This window comes from Pseudopodoces humilis, chromosome 4 (assembly GCF_049639895.1).
Source record: "Pseudopodoces humilis isolate 2021_Gansu_Grassland_sample_001 chromosome 4, ASM4963989v1, whole genome shotgun sequence".
NCBI lineage: Eukaryota > Metazoa > Chordata > Aves > Passeriformes > Paridae > Pseudopodoces > Pseudopodoces humilis.
The window spans coordinates 76,080,512-76,096,389 of record NC_142203.1 but is presented as its reverse complement, the minus strand read 5'-3'; the positions used below and the strand labels follow the sequence as shown (position 1 = coordinate 76,096,389).

General features: G+C 46.7%; 1 protein-coding gene across 2 annotated transcripts in view; it reads right to left on the bottom strand.

Annotated features, from left to right (window-relative positions):
- The window catches only part of CTIF (cap binding complex dependent translation initiation factor), a 146,705-nt gene that overhangs the window by 88,966 nt on the left and 41,861 nt on the right, over positions 1–15,878 (bottom strand). For both annotated transcript variants that reach the window (XM_014257058.2, XM_014257059.2), the window contains exons 4-6: positions 11,757–11,830; positions 10,824–10,928; positions 6,909–6,984 (exon numbers count right to left, since the gene is read on the bottom strand). In XM_014257058.2, the coding sequence (XP_014112533.2) occupies positions 6,909–6,984; positions 10,824–10,928; positions 11,757–11,830 (255 nt within the window). The remainder of the gene's footprint in view (positions 1–6,908; positions 6,985–10,823; positions 10,929–11,756; positions 11,831–15,878) is intronic.

The window sequence follows — 15,878 nt, the reverse complement described above, 5'->3', positions numbered from 1 at the left end:
GGGTCCAGCAGTGGGCAATCCATGGTGCCCATCTCCCTTACTCCTGAGGCCAGCGTGGGGCTGGGTACAAGGCAGGTGGGGGACAGGGACAGGTGGAAATGTGGGTGTTCAGGAGAACATCCTCCCCTTGACAGGGCAGCAGCACCTCAAGAGAAAGGGAGAACCCCTCAGCACACCTGGAACTGCTCTGGTGCGAGGAGCATCGTGCCAGACAGAGTCCTGCTTGAGCATCCTGTAGGAGATACATGGAGTTGAGGATTGTGTGGGCAAAGGTGGGATTTCCAGGGAGTTATGAGATGGGACATACATAACCCCTAAGAACCAGCCCCCCCTCAGGGCTTTGGTAACAGAGGGGCTCACAGACACCTTCAGTTTTAACTTAATTCTGCTCAAAGCCAAAATACAGCTCACACCCAAATTCAGCTCTAGTTACAGAGAAACACCTGCAGGTTTCCCCACGTTGGAAATGCACTCTGAGCCCGAGGTGGACACATCTGCACGGAGAGCAGTGTGGCCTGGTGCAGGAGGGTGAGAGACTGCAGAGAGGGGTTTCTGCTTGGAAAAAGCCTTTGGAAAAGCCTCATGTCCTCATCCCAGAGCAGCATTCCAGGGCCTTGCAGCGAGGCCGCAGTGCCCTCTAGTGCTGCAAGGCTCCCCTGTCCCCTCGGCCACCAAACACTGCCAAACTTCAGAGCTGCAGCATAAACCACCCTTGTCCCTTCTGCCTTCCCTCCCTGCTCATCCCAAACCCAAACCCCCAACCAGTCAATCCAACTGGTGTGTGAGAACATCCCAGTGCCTCCTACCCTGGCAAGCACAGCAGCCTGGCCTAACTCTGAGCAGCTGATCAGCACCAGGAGCCACTACAAAACAGGATCTCTGTGCCTGCCAGGTTGGGAAGACACCCCCAGGAATTATGACTCAGAATGCAAAGTTTGCCTGACAGCCAGAAGAGTAACAGCACCCCTGAGAAGGGAGAGCCCATCTCATTTTCCACAATCAGCAACCCACTCTGAGCCATAATAACGATAATAATAATGATAGCGACAATAACAATAATAACCATAATAATGACAATGATAACGACAATAATATTTGTAATAGTGGTAATGATAATAACGATAATGAGAAAAATAATAATGATAACAATAAGATAATAATGGAAACATCAAAGTTCCTGGCCATTTCTCCAGTGTTATGTGCTGAATAAGGCTATCATATGGTATTAGGATATTGGATATTAGGAAACATTTCTTAATGGAAAGGCTGTCAGACCCTGGCACAGGGCAGTAGTGGAATTCCCATCCCTAGAGGGATTTTAATGCCATGTGGATGTGGCATTTGAGAACATGGGTTAGTGGCGGCCTTGGCAGCGCTGGGGAAATGGTTGGACCCAATGATCTTATGAGTTTTTTCCAACTTCACAATTTCTGATTCTGTGGTATGAAAGACCATCATAATCTGAAAAACCCACTAGAAGATCTTGCCTTTCCTGCACATCTGATAAAACCCTCAGGGTCTATAACCTTCACAGATCATAGGGACTGTGCTCTGCCACCAGAGCCCAGGCCTGCAGGAACCTGTGAGGTGATGACCTGCACAGTCTTGGTCCAGACCTCTCCAGTTCTCTGAAGATCTCCATGACCTCATCTGCCTTCCTTGGCAATGGTGGCCTTAAGTCTGGCAGGGGAGTGATGCTGGAGGGGCTACAGGTGACAAGAGCAGATTGCCCTCTCTGCCTCAGGTGATGGCCACTGTCAGTTGGGTTAAATGCAACAAAGAAAGTGCCACAGACAGCTCGTGTCTCACTGGAAGCCACAGCAAACCAAAAGCTTTTTACTCAGAAGCAGAGCTTTGACTCCCAATACGTTGTGACCTATACTCAATTAAGTCTTGGCTCTTTGACAGGGACTTTCCACAGTGGTTTTAGCTATTACTGTATTGGAAAGACCTTTGGGATATGGGCTTGTCAGACAAGAAACCTCTTCTGAAGGCAGTGCTGTGCCCACACACTCTGGGCAGAATCCAGCAAGAAGTGGGGACAGGGAGAAGTAATCCCCCCTTTTTGGGGCTCCTAGGGAGGCACCCTGACCTTTCCATAAGTGGTGGACACATAAAGGACATCAGGGCTAGACCCTGTGAGTGACAGCAGGGACACAGAGCACAAGGGGCACACACCACATTGACCAGGACACTCCCAGTGCGAGGGTATGCCAGGCAGAGGGATCAGCGCACCCCAGATCCACCAGCACAGGACAGCCTGCTAGAAGAGGGCCACATTTCACAGCCAAGGCTGTGAAAGAGGAGGAATCTGGGTTGCCTAATGTGCTGGATAAAATGAGGACTGCCCAGCCTTGAAGTGTAGAAAGAGCAGGCAAGAGAGGAGGTGGTGAGGTGACAACTCCATATGGTGACAGTAAATAACACCACATCACCAAAGATCTGCCTGTGAGCTCCAAAGAGACCTGTTCTCCCACTACCACCACTCTAGAAGGATCAGGGATCTGCAGGATTCAGGAACAAGCTCTCACACCAGCTGGACAATAATCTCCCCTCCTCACCTGCAGAGTGACAACAGAAGGTTTGCTCGCCCATGATCTATCCCCTCCCCCTGGACACCTGGGTTAGCTCATCTCTCTTCAGGAACCTTCCATATCTGACCATGGAATCCACATGGGAACTGGATGTTCTGCACCCTACAGAGCTGACAGGGAAGGGACATGGGTATACTCAGATGGGAATCATCCAGCCTCGCCTAGATCTCTACACTGAGGTGCAACAAACCATGTCCCAGTGTGTCCATGCCTCACCTGGGGCAGGAACCCCAAGTGACCAGCCCATGCACAGGTCATACTCACACCATCTCTGCACTGAACTGTCAGGTCTGACTTGAAAATACTTGTTGGAGAAGAGGGGTTTAAAGAAAATGGGCAGGGTTGCCTGTGGGTTTCTCAATTCAAGTGGTTCTCCAGCACCAGGAGAAAAGCAGTATAACATCAAAGCCGAAAAAAGAATCTGCAGCTTGGTTGCCTCTGCTTTCAAACACAGCCATGCGTAAAAAGGAAAGAGTTTAAATAATGAATCCATTTGCCTAAGTACCTATAGGCTGAACTACAAACCGGATCAGGAATCCTGGTGCTTCTAATCCTGTTTGGACAAAACCAGGAACACAGTGGTGCTAAGAGGAATGTGAACAACTTAGAGTCTGCCTTTCTCCCTCCAAGGGAGCTTCTCTCTTGTTTCTCTTCCAACAAGGAAGCTGGATGACGACCGCAGCCAGAAGAGAAACAAGCAGTTTATTGTAACTGCAAGCACATGACAAAAAGGGTCAAGAATCAGTAAGGAAACGGAAGGAGATGAGTTGAAGGCAGCAAGATGCCAAACCAAACTTTATCAATGCCATCTTCCAAGTTTATCTCATTACAACAATAGAGCCAAATATGCCTTTCAGAAGTGCCACATTTCTACTTTCTAAAACACAAGACAAGGAGCAGCTGGGCAGTGAAGGCACATTCCCAGCATTCCAAGGAGGGCAAGCCCATCCCAAAGGCATCAGTCCAGCAAGCTGAAAGTCAAATTCTGCAATACACAAGTCCAGAAACCACTTGGGACACATCTCAAAACTCTCTGCTTGTGTCTAGCAGCATTCACAGCACACCACTGTGACATGCAGCCTCCTGCATCCTTTGTGAGTTACAGCAGTTCCACAGGAAGGAGCGGGGCGGACCTTGCCCAGAGAAGCTGTGTCTGCCCCATTCCTGGGAAGTGTCCCAGGGCAGGCTGGATGGGGCTTGGAGCAACCTGGGATAGTTGAAGGTGTCCTTGCCCGTGGCAGGGGGGTTTGAAGGGGATGAGCTTTAAGGTCCCTTCCAACCCAAGCCATTCCATGATCCTGTGATCTTGCAGAACATGACCTCCTGGGTTACTTTCTCTGGGAAGTGCAGATTTTGCCAAGGGCTTGCTTGCCAAGGACTCTATAGACTAAATCTGGGACCAGAGTACTTGGATGTGACACATCTAAGCCTGAAAGACTTCCCAAGTGTTTGCCAAAGGGAGAAAAAGCAAAAGGCACTGACTCTGCCCTCCCTGTGACATCTTCATGACACCAAGGTGGTTATGTGGTCTCCTCCAACAAAACAGCTGACGTGAAAATGGAGAGGATGATAAAGCCTCTTTCTGCACCTGAGCTGTGCCTCCATACACAGCACATGCTCCCTGGTGCGCAGTAAAAAGCAGATCTTATGAATGGAGAACACTTACCTTCAGAAGAGTCACTTTTGGTAGCACGTTGGTGAATCAGTGCCCAAATTCTACTGCAGACTCTTATGAGTAAGAAGAGGTTATGGCTCATGAGCTGAGCCAAGGCAATGACCTCACGAGCTCAAAAAAAAGCACCTCATATGGATTTTGAAAGGATGGGGCAAGAGAAGGCTTCAAATTACATTGAAGGAGTTGTGAAGCCTGTGCATGTCCACGAGATGGCAGAGCACGCCATGCTGTGAGAGCATCCCCAAGGACTGGGATGCACGAATTCCAAACAAAAGAAGAGAATCTGGGGAAAGGTAGCTTGGGCTTATTTTGTTTTATTTTCCCACCTTTCAATTGCCAAATAGTCATAGACTTTCCTTTCAATATTTTGTTAAAATACTACTGATAGATTCCAGCAGAAAAACTCATGTATAGGGATATTAACACACAGATATCCAGAGCAGTCTGCTCAACCCCCAGAAAACCAGAATATTCTGCTTAATTAGGGACATCTCTGCATCTCTCCATAGATATCCACACAGACCTGGATGTACACTGGAGATTAATTCTAGATTCATGTCCTGTGTCTATCACACCTTAACACCAAAGACACACAAATCTCCAAGTAGCCTGCAAGTAAGACTTCCTGCCTCTCTCAAATGTGGTGCTTTTAACCTTTCCATGGCTGCTGAAGCACACCCAGCAGCAAAACATTTCCATCTGAGTCCTGCTGGAGGATGTTTGGACCACCCCAGTTGTGCTGGAGGATGCTTGGACTGGTTCAGTCACACTGGAGGATGCTCAGACCACCACAGTGGGGGGCTAGAGGATGATCAGATTTGCCCCTCCATCTGTGCGTGCCTCCTGTAAGCAACCCATGAGCTCTCAAACACAGACAGAACAGGATTTTATATTTCACCAACCTGAGAAGCCTCTTCTTCAGGATGCAACACATGCAATAACAGTGTGGGCCAGCCCCATGGGGTGAGGGATTTTCCTTCCACAGGCTCACACAAGGGAGTATCTTCCCTTATGCCACCCCCCTCACTACTCCACAGAGCCATTTAAAACAAGGGATAAAGAGCAGTAAAATCACTGTCAGCATTGCACAGTTGCATTCAAAGCCAGTTAACAATGATATGTCAGGATTAAACCAGCTGTCTGCAAGTATTTCACTTGTCCATGCTGCATAAGATAAACCCTCACCCAAAGCCACCTGGGTCCTAGCTCCCACAGACACATATGACTGGCTGTATATGCCAAGGTAAGCATGTCTGCAAATTAATGCAGCACTTGCACGAGCCTGCCCCAAGGCACAAACAAAACATCAAATCCAGCATTCCCACTACGTCTTCCAGCTTAGAAATGTCACAGTAACAATTAAGCCAGATATTAACGTATATATTGGAATTAATTCATTGTATTCAATGCACTCTTAGGTCACAATGAAATGATAACCAGACCAGGAGGACCTGGCTTATTTAACAGCTGTTGATTAAAACCCTCTTGAAGGTAATCAACTCCTAGCACCAAAGACAGTTTGATTGTTCATTTCCAATTTTTCCCCAGGGAAACTAACATTGTTTTGCAGAATTAATGAGCTTTGCATCAGCTGAACCTGATGTTTTTACCCTGTGACCTAAAGTCCAGACATACCAAACATGGAAGAGGCTGAGCAGGAAGCAGCTGCAGGCAGTGCTCCTCCCTGCCAAAGTCAGCTGCCCTTCTCCACTCCTTCATGTACTCAGTGCCAAATGGCTCGCCCAAAAAAAACAGCAAGGCAGATTGTCACATGGCCTGCAGGACAAGCAAAGCTTTTCCTCACATGATGTGTGAGCAAGAAGCCCTGCGAGCTCTTGGCTCAGCACTGAAAAGGGTAACGCTACCACAGCACATGGGATGTTTTCATCCTTGCCTCTGGAGGCAAAGAGGTTTCAGCCAAAACACCCTGAACATCCTCAGAAACTTGCCTATCTCAGGGCACTCAGCTCCTTCGATGACTAGGGCTCTGTAAAATGGAAAACTCTATGATACTGACAAATTGACTTATTCAATCTGACTTCTGAACTGTGGGGTCTCATCCTGCTATTTCCCCAATATCCATCAGAGGTCATTTAACCAGAACTGCCAAAACTGTAAAGAGAGATCTGGTGAAAGAACAGGCTGGAGAAAACACACACATGGATTACCACTGTATATGCATGGGCATATACATTATATACATATACATTATATACATAATATATACATATATTACCACATATATGCATGGGCGCCACCCCAAAGGAGTAATACCTGTGTCAGCACACAGGCATTGCTGGCTTCCTGACAGCAATTCATTTTGGAGCTGTCAGGATGGGTTGATGCTTTTCAGAATCTCCTTTTCTTCAACATATGAGCCCTGTGTACATCCACATATATACATATATAGGTATACACTGCTCTCAGTGTATCACCTCCCAACAAAGTCTGAGTGGTACCTGCAGTTGCCCAGAACTAACACCTGAAACCACAGGCACAAATCTCCCTCCCCAGCCTCCAAAAGACCACAGCCCAGCAGCTTTCCCACTCGTGAGGGGGGTTTCCTAAGGGAACACAAGGCAGGGAAGGCACTGCTGCTGGTCCCTACGGTGGCAGGGGCAGATGTCCTCATCACCTACCTGCCACACTGGAAGGACTTTCTCTATGTCGTTCAAGTTGATGCTGTCACCATCCTCATATTTCCCCTTTCCAAGCCTGTGACAAGAGGAAAACAAAACAAAAGCATGTGAAAACTCACTGGAGACACAGTTAATTTTCTATTAAGGCACAAGGGGAATATCAGTTGTTACGGCAAAGGCCTCTCATGGAAACAAAGAGGCTCTCTCTGGAGCAAGTGTGCTGTGCCTCCAAACACTCCCACGTAGGCGTAAAGCTGTTAATACAAAATTAAATGCTCTGCTCAGTCCTCTCCACCTGCACCATCTGCCACAGCTTGCTAACACTTTTGGTAGTAGCAGCAGTGAGAAAACCAAAGGCAGTCCTGAGCCCAGGGTTACTCGATTTCCAGAGCGAGTAAAACTGAAAGCACAGCCCACCTGGACAGCAGAAATGAGAGCACAAAAGGAGTAATGAAAAATGTTTCCTTTGAAGCATTGCTCATTTGCTGGTCTCCATGGGAGCTCCAGCTCCCCTGCTGAGAAAGGTGTTGAAAATCAGCAAACACACACCTCAGACAGGAAGCAGCAATCGATATAAATATAAACAGACAATTTGAAAGACAAAGAAATTGGGATGAGAAGTCAAGCATTCACACACCATACACAGAATTGTCAGCTCACCAACTTTCTTGAAACAAGAAAGGAAAAAAACAATCCAAAGATAATTACTAGCTGGATGCAAAGAGTTTGAAATGATACAGAAAAATAAGAAAAAGGTCAATAAGTATCATCCTTCTGGATTCATAAACAACAGAGATGATCTTTTTTATTATGCAAGAATGATAAAATATTTTTTCTCAGTTAGAAGTAAGATATTGTTAAATAAGATACAGTAGAGACTTTGGTAGCAGCAGACCCAGGTAATCAGTGCCTAAAAGTCAGAGAAAAACAGATCTTGTAATTAGAAAAAATGGGAGGAAAAATTTAGAAGAATGGTATGTGCTGAAGTACCAGACTAAAAAACCAGCAAGCTGAAGGGAAGCAATTTAATTAACCTTAATCAACTTGAGCACCCTGGTTTAGTAAAAGGTGTCTGCCCATGGCAGGGGGGTTGGACTAGGTGATCTTGAAGATCCCTTCCAACTCAAACCATTCTGTGATTCTGTATTTATTGGAAATTAGAAGTGCTCAACAACTGACTTTCCATCATAGATGAAATCCTGACTTTGACTTACCAAGGTAAAAATATAATGTGCATACACATACAGAAACACACATCTGAAAAAATATTTATATACATGTATTTATACAGATGAGAAAACCATGTCACACATCTGGGGACAAATAATGCCAGCTGCAGGTGCAGAACACACGTGTATCGTAGGAAGAGGTCATCTGAAAAGGGTGGGGACCATCCCAGGCTGAATTTCTGATGCTGAACTGTGGCTAAAAGGCAGGGGATGAAGAGGAGGCAGGGATTAGGGGGATGAAGACAGCTTTCCTCTAGAGACAGCATAGCTGTGCTGCAGCTACAGGACCATGGGCAGCACCAGCAGCCACATTTCAAAGAGGTGGTAGAGAAATTCCTTAGAGTACCTGAAAAACTCAAGTGATACATGTGCTTGGGAGATACCTGGAATGAAAACATCAGCTACAAAAGGATGCTTGATCTGGAAGAGTACAAGCAAAGCAAGAGCTAGCACTGGAAATTAAAGGTAGATATATTCAGGTCAGAAACATGGTACGGTTCTTCACTTTTTCTTAACTGCTCCACTTTTGATTATTCAGCATGCCACCAAACAGCATTTGCCTCGAGGAAAATGCTTCACCCACCCAAAAGTCACTTGAGGTCACACAACTGGATGCAGCTACATGGCCAGCCTTGGGCAACTGATCAGGAATAAAATGTTTTTTTTTACTGTTGAAAACACATGAAAACATTGAACAACATACTCCTTTCTTTTTCCCTATTATTTTTTTCACTGCACAGCCAGATTGTTAAAAAGAGCTTCCCATTCAAGCAAGAGGGGAAAGTGCCTAGCTAGCAGGTGGAGATTCATGGAGGCTCAGCAAGCTGAATCTCAGCACAGATTCAGCATGGAGAGCTGATGAATGCACAACACAGTCAGCTTTAGAAGCTAAAAAATAACAACAATTTTGCCTTTCTTTGTGCTTCCTCTGTTCTAGCCAGGTTACTTACATGGAACACATTTTGGGACATGCACTGTTCTGTGCTGATAGCATCTGCTTAACTTTTCTGCAGATACGCTAATTCTTACTCCACTTTTACAGCTGTAATATTTAGGAGTGATTCAATATCTCACCTCCACAGTGCCTCCTCTACCTGTTTGCAATGTGGGCATTCACAATACAGCAGGAACCAGAGGAAAACTGCACCACCAACCCTGTTCCATCCTCCCTGCACACAGCAGGTGTCACTGACAGGATCACCTGATAAATGCCTTCAACCATGGAACATATTATATCTTCTTTTTACAGAGGAAGCACATTGTATCTTATTTTACAGAGGGCCCCTTCATCTCATTTTTCAAACTCACTTGAGAAAATGGGATTGAACTTGACTAAGAGATTTAGTGACTTAGAAATTTAGTGTTACATCTGAAAATGCTCTTTATAAACCTGCAGTATACCTCACCTACAGAGAAAAAAGGTTGTCTGAGTCTTCCTGTCCCTGTATGATGCAGGAACCTGCAGATACTGACCCTGGGCTGGCATGGGATTTCTGGCCTGGCTGAATGATTCTAATTGTTTCCCATCAACTGTTCTAATAACAATTCTAAACTTGTCTTCTAAACAAGGTGTGCAGACCAGGGATATGGCACTGGCCAATACTTTGGCAAAATCAAATTATCAGCAGAAAAATGTCTCCAAGAGAAAATTTCCATCCCTACAAACAACATGGCGGTGATGGAACATCAGCTGCAACCTCATCTTGTAGACCTGTTCCAATTTTTTCCTTCCTCTAATGTTATGAGTGATAGTGTGAGGAAAACTCGACCTGTAGAATCATGGAATTGTTATGGTTCGAAAAGACCTCTAAGATCACCTCAAGCATTCCCCTGGCCCTGCTAAGGCAACCACTGACCCATGTCCCTGAGTGCCACATCCATGTGGTTTTTAAACCTCTCCAGGGATGGGGACTCTAGCCCAGCTGTGAGCAGCTGTGGAAGGGCTGGACAGCCCTTGAGTGAAGAAACTGTTGCTAACATCCAACCTACACCTCCCCTGCTGCAACATGAGGCCTTTACCCCTTATCCTCTCATTTATAACAGGGGAGAAGAGCCTGACCCTCACCTGGCTGCACACTCCTGTCAGGGAGTGATTGTTTCTCCACCTGCAGAACCTGCAGAGAAATGGTGACACCCATCTAAGCAACAATTGTGAGCCACTTGGTGCCAGCACAGATTTATTTGGTTTGACCAACCAACAACCACTAAGGAATCCAGAAATACCAGGGAAGCCTGTGGAGGCTGTCGCAACCAAAAAGGAGCTGTTGAATGTTTTCACAGCTTTATGAAACACATTGATGCTCTCTCCTTCCCTGAACTCTTGCTGGGAAGAAGAGTGTCATTCACAGGAACTGTAACCAGGTCAGCACTAAGCCAGGATCTTTCCTCCAGTATCCAGAGATGTTTAAATTTAGAACACCGGGATCTGGGAGACTTGGAACCAGAGTTATTTAAAGACTGAGATCTATGAGGCAATGCAAAAATACAGGGAACAACTCCACTCCAGCCCAGAACTGGATGATAGAGGAGCCAGACAGACTGATCATAGTCTTCTCAAATTCTGTAAACAGTCCAGTGCTTCTTCCCTATCCTCTATGCGAGGTGTGCCACCAAGCCAGAGTTCCTAGAGCAAGAGAAAAGTTAGAGACCTTCCTGGAGAGCACAGTATTGCAGAGACAGCACTCACCCTTCTCTGTCTATGTGAGGCAATGGGTGTTTGGAGGTGTTTCGCAGCTTTCTGTGAAACTGGGTGAAATCTAGTTTTTCAGGCTGCAAGTCCCACGTTGCACCACTAGGAGAGAAAAACAGGGAAAAAAAGAGAAAGGAAGTCCACTACTAATTAGACAGCACTGAGCTGTAGAGCAGAGGGCACATCAGAGCCTGCAGACAAGGAAAGCTGGCATTTCTGGGAGCACCACTCCCCACTCCCTGCTGCAGAGCATGTGGATGTGAGCCTCCAGTCCTCACATTGATGCATTTCTTTTCATTTTTTCTTGTTTTTCAGGTATGCTGAGCTCTTGTGGCTTGATCTAAGCCTCTAATTTTGATACAGAAGACACCCTGCAAGGTGTCTTTTTGCTCTCTGTACCAAGAGGGTATTGCAACAGGTCCATGAAATGATGTTCTCTCTGGTCCTGCACAACCTGTCTGCTCCAGTGACTCAACACCTGCAGATTATGCATAAAACTGGACAGAAAGGATATTTCACTGCTTTCCCCACAATGAGACAGCAGGCTGGGTAGCAAACTTCTTCCCAGCAGCTAAGAAGCAAACACACGATGGTACCTCCAACTAATGGGAGAGTAAAATCCCAGAGCAGCAGCTCAGAGCTGACTCAGGTCTTGCCTGTGCAGCTCTGGGGTGACTACAAGTAATTGTACTGGTACTGTTTTCAGGTGTTTAAACTGCAAACCCAGGCACTGGCCCCTTGAAAGCACACAAGATGCTTTGAAAAGATTGTGCTTGGTGCCACAGGCTAAATGGGGATGGGGAGGAGCAGTGATGTCAGTACTACCAGGGTACTCTCTGGTGTCTGGGTACCAACAGGGTGGACACACTGGCAAGGGCTAATACAAGGCACAGTCCATCCTTCTCTTAAAACATTTTAATACCAGCTTACCTGAAGGAGTCAAAGGTGTTGGCAGCCCAGATGTCTGTGCCCAGCATGTCAAGGTTGCTCTCTTTGTTGCCATTCTAGGAGAGATGGAAAGATGGTTACTTGCTGGGAGGCACATGGAGCTGTCCTGACCAGGGCACAGCCTCTCCCACCAGCCATGGAGGTGTCTTGGCTCTGCAAAAGGGATCCTGCGTTCCTGTGTGAATCCATGCAATGCAGAGACCCCTCATCTGCTGTAAAAGTGCACCATGAAGGCAAGGACTGACAGTTTCAGCCTTGAGGACACAGAGCTGTGCACAACATGGAGCAGACAATGCACAAGCTCAGCTCTGACTCCAGCCCTGTCCTCCTGCCCCATGTCCATAACCACAATCCACCAAGGTCCGGGGGGCAGGCTGAGATTCACAAAATCACAGAATAATTTAGGTTGGAAAAGACCTCTAAGACTGACCCCAACGTGTGCCTGAACCCCCTTTGTCACCCAGCCCAGAGCACTGAGTGCCACATTCAGGAATTCCCTGAACACTTCCAGGGGTGGGGACTCCAACACCCTGGACAGCCTGTTCCAATGCTTAGCAATCCTTTCTGTGACAAAATTCCTCCTGCTGTCCCCCCTGTCCCTGTCCTGGCCCAGCCTGAGGCCGTTCCCTCTCCTCCTGTCCCTGTTCCCTGGCAGCACAGCCCGACCCCCCCGGCTGTCCCCTCCTGCCAGGGGCTTGTGCAGAGCCACAAGGGCCCCCTGAGCCTCCTTTGCTCCAGGCTGAGCCCCTTTCCCAGCTCCCTCAGCCGCTCCTGGGGCTCCAGCCCCTTCCCCAGCTCCGTTCCCTGCCCTGGACACGCTCCAGCCCCTCGGTGTCTCTCCTGTGCTGAGGGGCCCAGAGCTGTCCCAGCACTGGAGGTGCCTCAGCAGCGCCGGCACAGGGGACGGGCCCTGCCCTGGGGCTGTGTCACACCTGGCTGGCACAGCCCAGGGGCCACTGGCCTCTTGCTCACCTCCTGTCCAGCCACTGGCACCAGCACCCCCAGAGCCTTTCCCCATGGGCATTATAAGAAACCTCCAGCCAACTGCGAAACACCTTGAACTTTCCTGTGCAGCTGCTTTTGTCAAAATGGACAACCCAAAGCACGAGCATCTAAAGCAAAAAACCTCACCTATGTTATTCAAAGCCCCTTTACAGTCATCAGCCCTCACATGTCCTTCCTGCACAAAGAGGGCTGCCCTCTCTGCCCTTAACAGCTGAAGTAAATCAGGTTGGATTTTGCCATTCAAGAACATTCAAGAAATTAGACTTGACTCAGTCTGGATGGATTGAATGCATTTCACATAGGGAATCCCATATTAACCAATTTTCCCTCAACATTTCTTATTCAGATTACTCATAACCTTGCACATATTCAGATTATTTAAGCATCTCAGTCCAAATGATCCCACTCTTGCAAAACACATGCTAGAGAAGGTGGAATTAATCTATTCCCCATCATGTAACTTCTGTCATTTTCAAGTACTATTAATATTAACCAAGACATTAGAAACTCATAAAATATGTGACCATTTCTTAATGAAGTCCCAGAGCTCAATCTGTTCACAAAGTGAGCAACACTTTCCTAACCAATGTCAGGGACACACATCCTCAGTGAACAGATGGTTTACACTTTGCAGTCATTTCCAGCACAACCAATTTAGACACCAGAAACTCCAAACACAGACACATTGCTCCCTTTTTAGTCTTCTCCAAGGGGTTTATGGATTATGATTTTAACCCCTGGGGATCTGCAGAGCTGACATGTCTCTGTTCAGAAACAAACTACCAGAAATATATAATAACTCTCATGATAAGTTACAGAAGAGGAGCTTTTTATTTTAGGCAAATGCAAGCATGATTTTTCTCCCACCAAGGAGAGGAATTAGTTTTTTAAACCCTTACAAGCATCCAGAAGCAGTATACATGTGCAGGTTATCACACCTGTCACACAAGGAAGAGAAACCTCTTCCTGCAGACAAATTATTTCAGGTGGTGAGGAGGTCAGGCAGGTCCAAGGCAGCAGCTGGACACTTTCACCCAAACCTGGTCCTCCTAGAAGATGTGCCTATAACCTCTTAGAGACATTCCAAGCATCAGCCAGACTCCACAAAGGTGGTGCCAGGGCCCAGTGACAACACACCTTGTCATTAAGTCGTTGAGTCACTGTGGCCATTTCAAGACACTGTTTTGGTCTTCTATGACCTGTCTTTAGAACCAGTCTCTGTGTCAGCTCACAGGACAGGGAGCAGCCTTGCAGCCCTGTACTGCAGGGAGCTTACTAAAATGCTCTCAGCACAGTGCCAAAACTTAGTAATAAGACTTCAAAAAGCCAATTCTCAAATCCAGGTACAAAAAAAAAAAAAAAAAAAGATTAAAATTTGCATGTATTTAAGAAAAGCAGTGACTTGCTGTCAGTCCCCCCAGGACTGCAATTATAACCATCAGCAATTTTAACACGAAACTCTCAGTGACCCAACCCTCATCTTTAGATACTCTTTTTCACTGAGAAGGAGTTAGTACTGTTGAAAATTAATTAATTCACTCAGAATGATAATTGAGAGAGACACTTTCAAGAGTAACACCAGTACTCTGAGGGATGAGACATCCAGTAAAGCAGATCCTGCACAAAGTGTGGTTTAAATGCATGTCCACAACCTCTGTCCTCCTGCCCCTCTGAGCACAAATGACCTCCATCCACTGCTGCCCAGCCCCTGGAGCTGCCCACACAAACAGAGACAGGCCCACGTGGACTCTGGCTGTTTACCATGCATGCAGCTTCAGCAAATTCCCCACAAAGTCAGCATTTGCATGCATGCAGCAGCTTTCCAAAACCCAGCTCAGCATCCCACCTCTTGCCGCTCCTCATTACCATCCTCCAGAAAACAAATATGAAATCATGCCCTTTGCTGCACGACTGCAACTAGGTTAAATCATCACTGCACACAGAACAACACCAAGTGGCCACCTGGGTCCCTGGTATAAATTCAGGGATTATCCTGCACCATATATTACCTAAGCATTTTTCAGTTCTTATCTTGAGAAGCTTCCCCCACATTTCCTCCTTCTCAACTGCCTACAACCCTTGGCTGCACTTTGGTAGAAAATAAAAAAAGATGAGATAGATACTGAACTGTCTGAAAAGGCCCCAATTCAGGGCTTCCTTGTTGAAAACTGCAAGTTTTTGTATGAAAAATACAGATAAAAATATAGAATTTTTGAGGAAGACAGTACTATCCCTGCTCAAAGAGGAAAGGATATGTCGAGTCTCATTCCCACCAGAAAGGACCGTCACTTTCTAGATACAACCTGATTCTGTGGATCCTTTCCCACCACAGTGTGGCTCAGAAGGAAAAGATATTTCCTCAAGATCTTCAGGAGGATGAAATGGATGAATGGACCAGGACTTTGGCCACTGGTTCCAAACCTCAGAGTCTGCCATCCACTTCTGGCACAACTGGTGCTCATGCGTGCATAAAGGAGAGCGACTCCAAGAGAAGACAGGAGGACAGAGGCTCACTGAACCTAACAGGAATGATCTCTAGTCTGAGTTCAAGGATGGACCTAAACCCATATAAAAGTGGATTCTTTTACAGTCTTTAGCAGGGTAGGAAGGTAGCTCCCCATCTAGCCCTGCAGACAGCTCACACAGAAAGCAGCTGGACTCGAGGTCACCATCTGACACCATCTATGTGCTGTCCACACATCTTTCAACTTCTAATGAAGACCTGCCAGGAAATAATTACAGACATCTTTTGATTTCCCAAAACTGAAATACTCCAAGACTTCAAATACAGAAAAAACCCCTGATTTCCTTTGCACTTAAGCAGCTGACTAGGGACTTCTTTCCCAATGCTAAGGCACTCAGCACACCCCAGTGGGTCACCCATCACAAGTGAATTAAACAGGTCTTTGAAGTGTCCTTCACAGCTGACACACACCCACAACTACGTGTGACACACACCACAAACATGTCGTGAGGGGGATACCTCCAAGCAGCAGCAAGCACAGGACACAATTTCAGCATGTCACTACTAGATATACCTTGGGTGATTGCCTGAACTGGCTGCTTCTCCTGTGGCTGCCAGACCTGGATTCAGAGCCC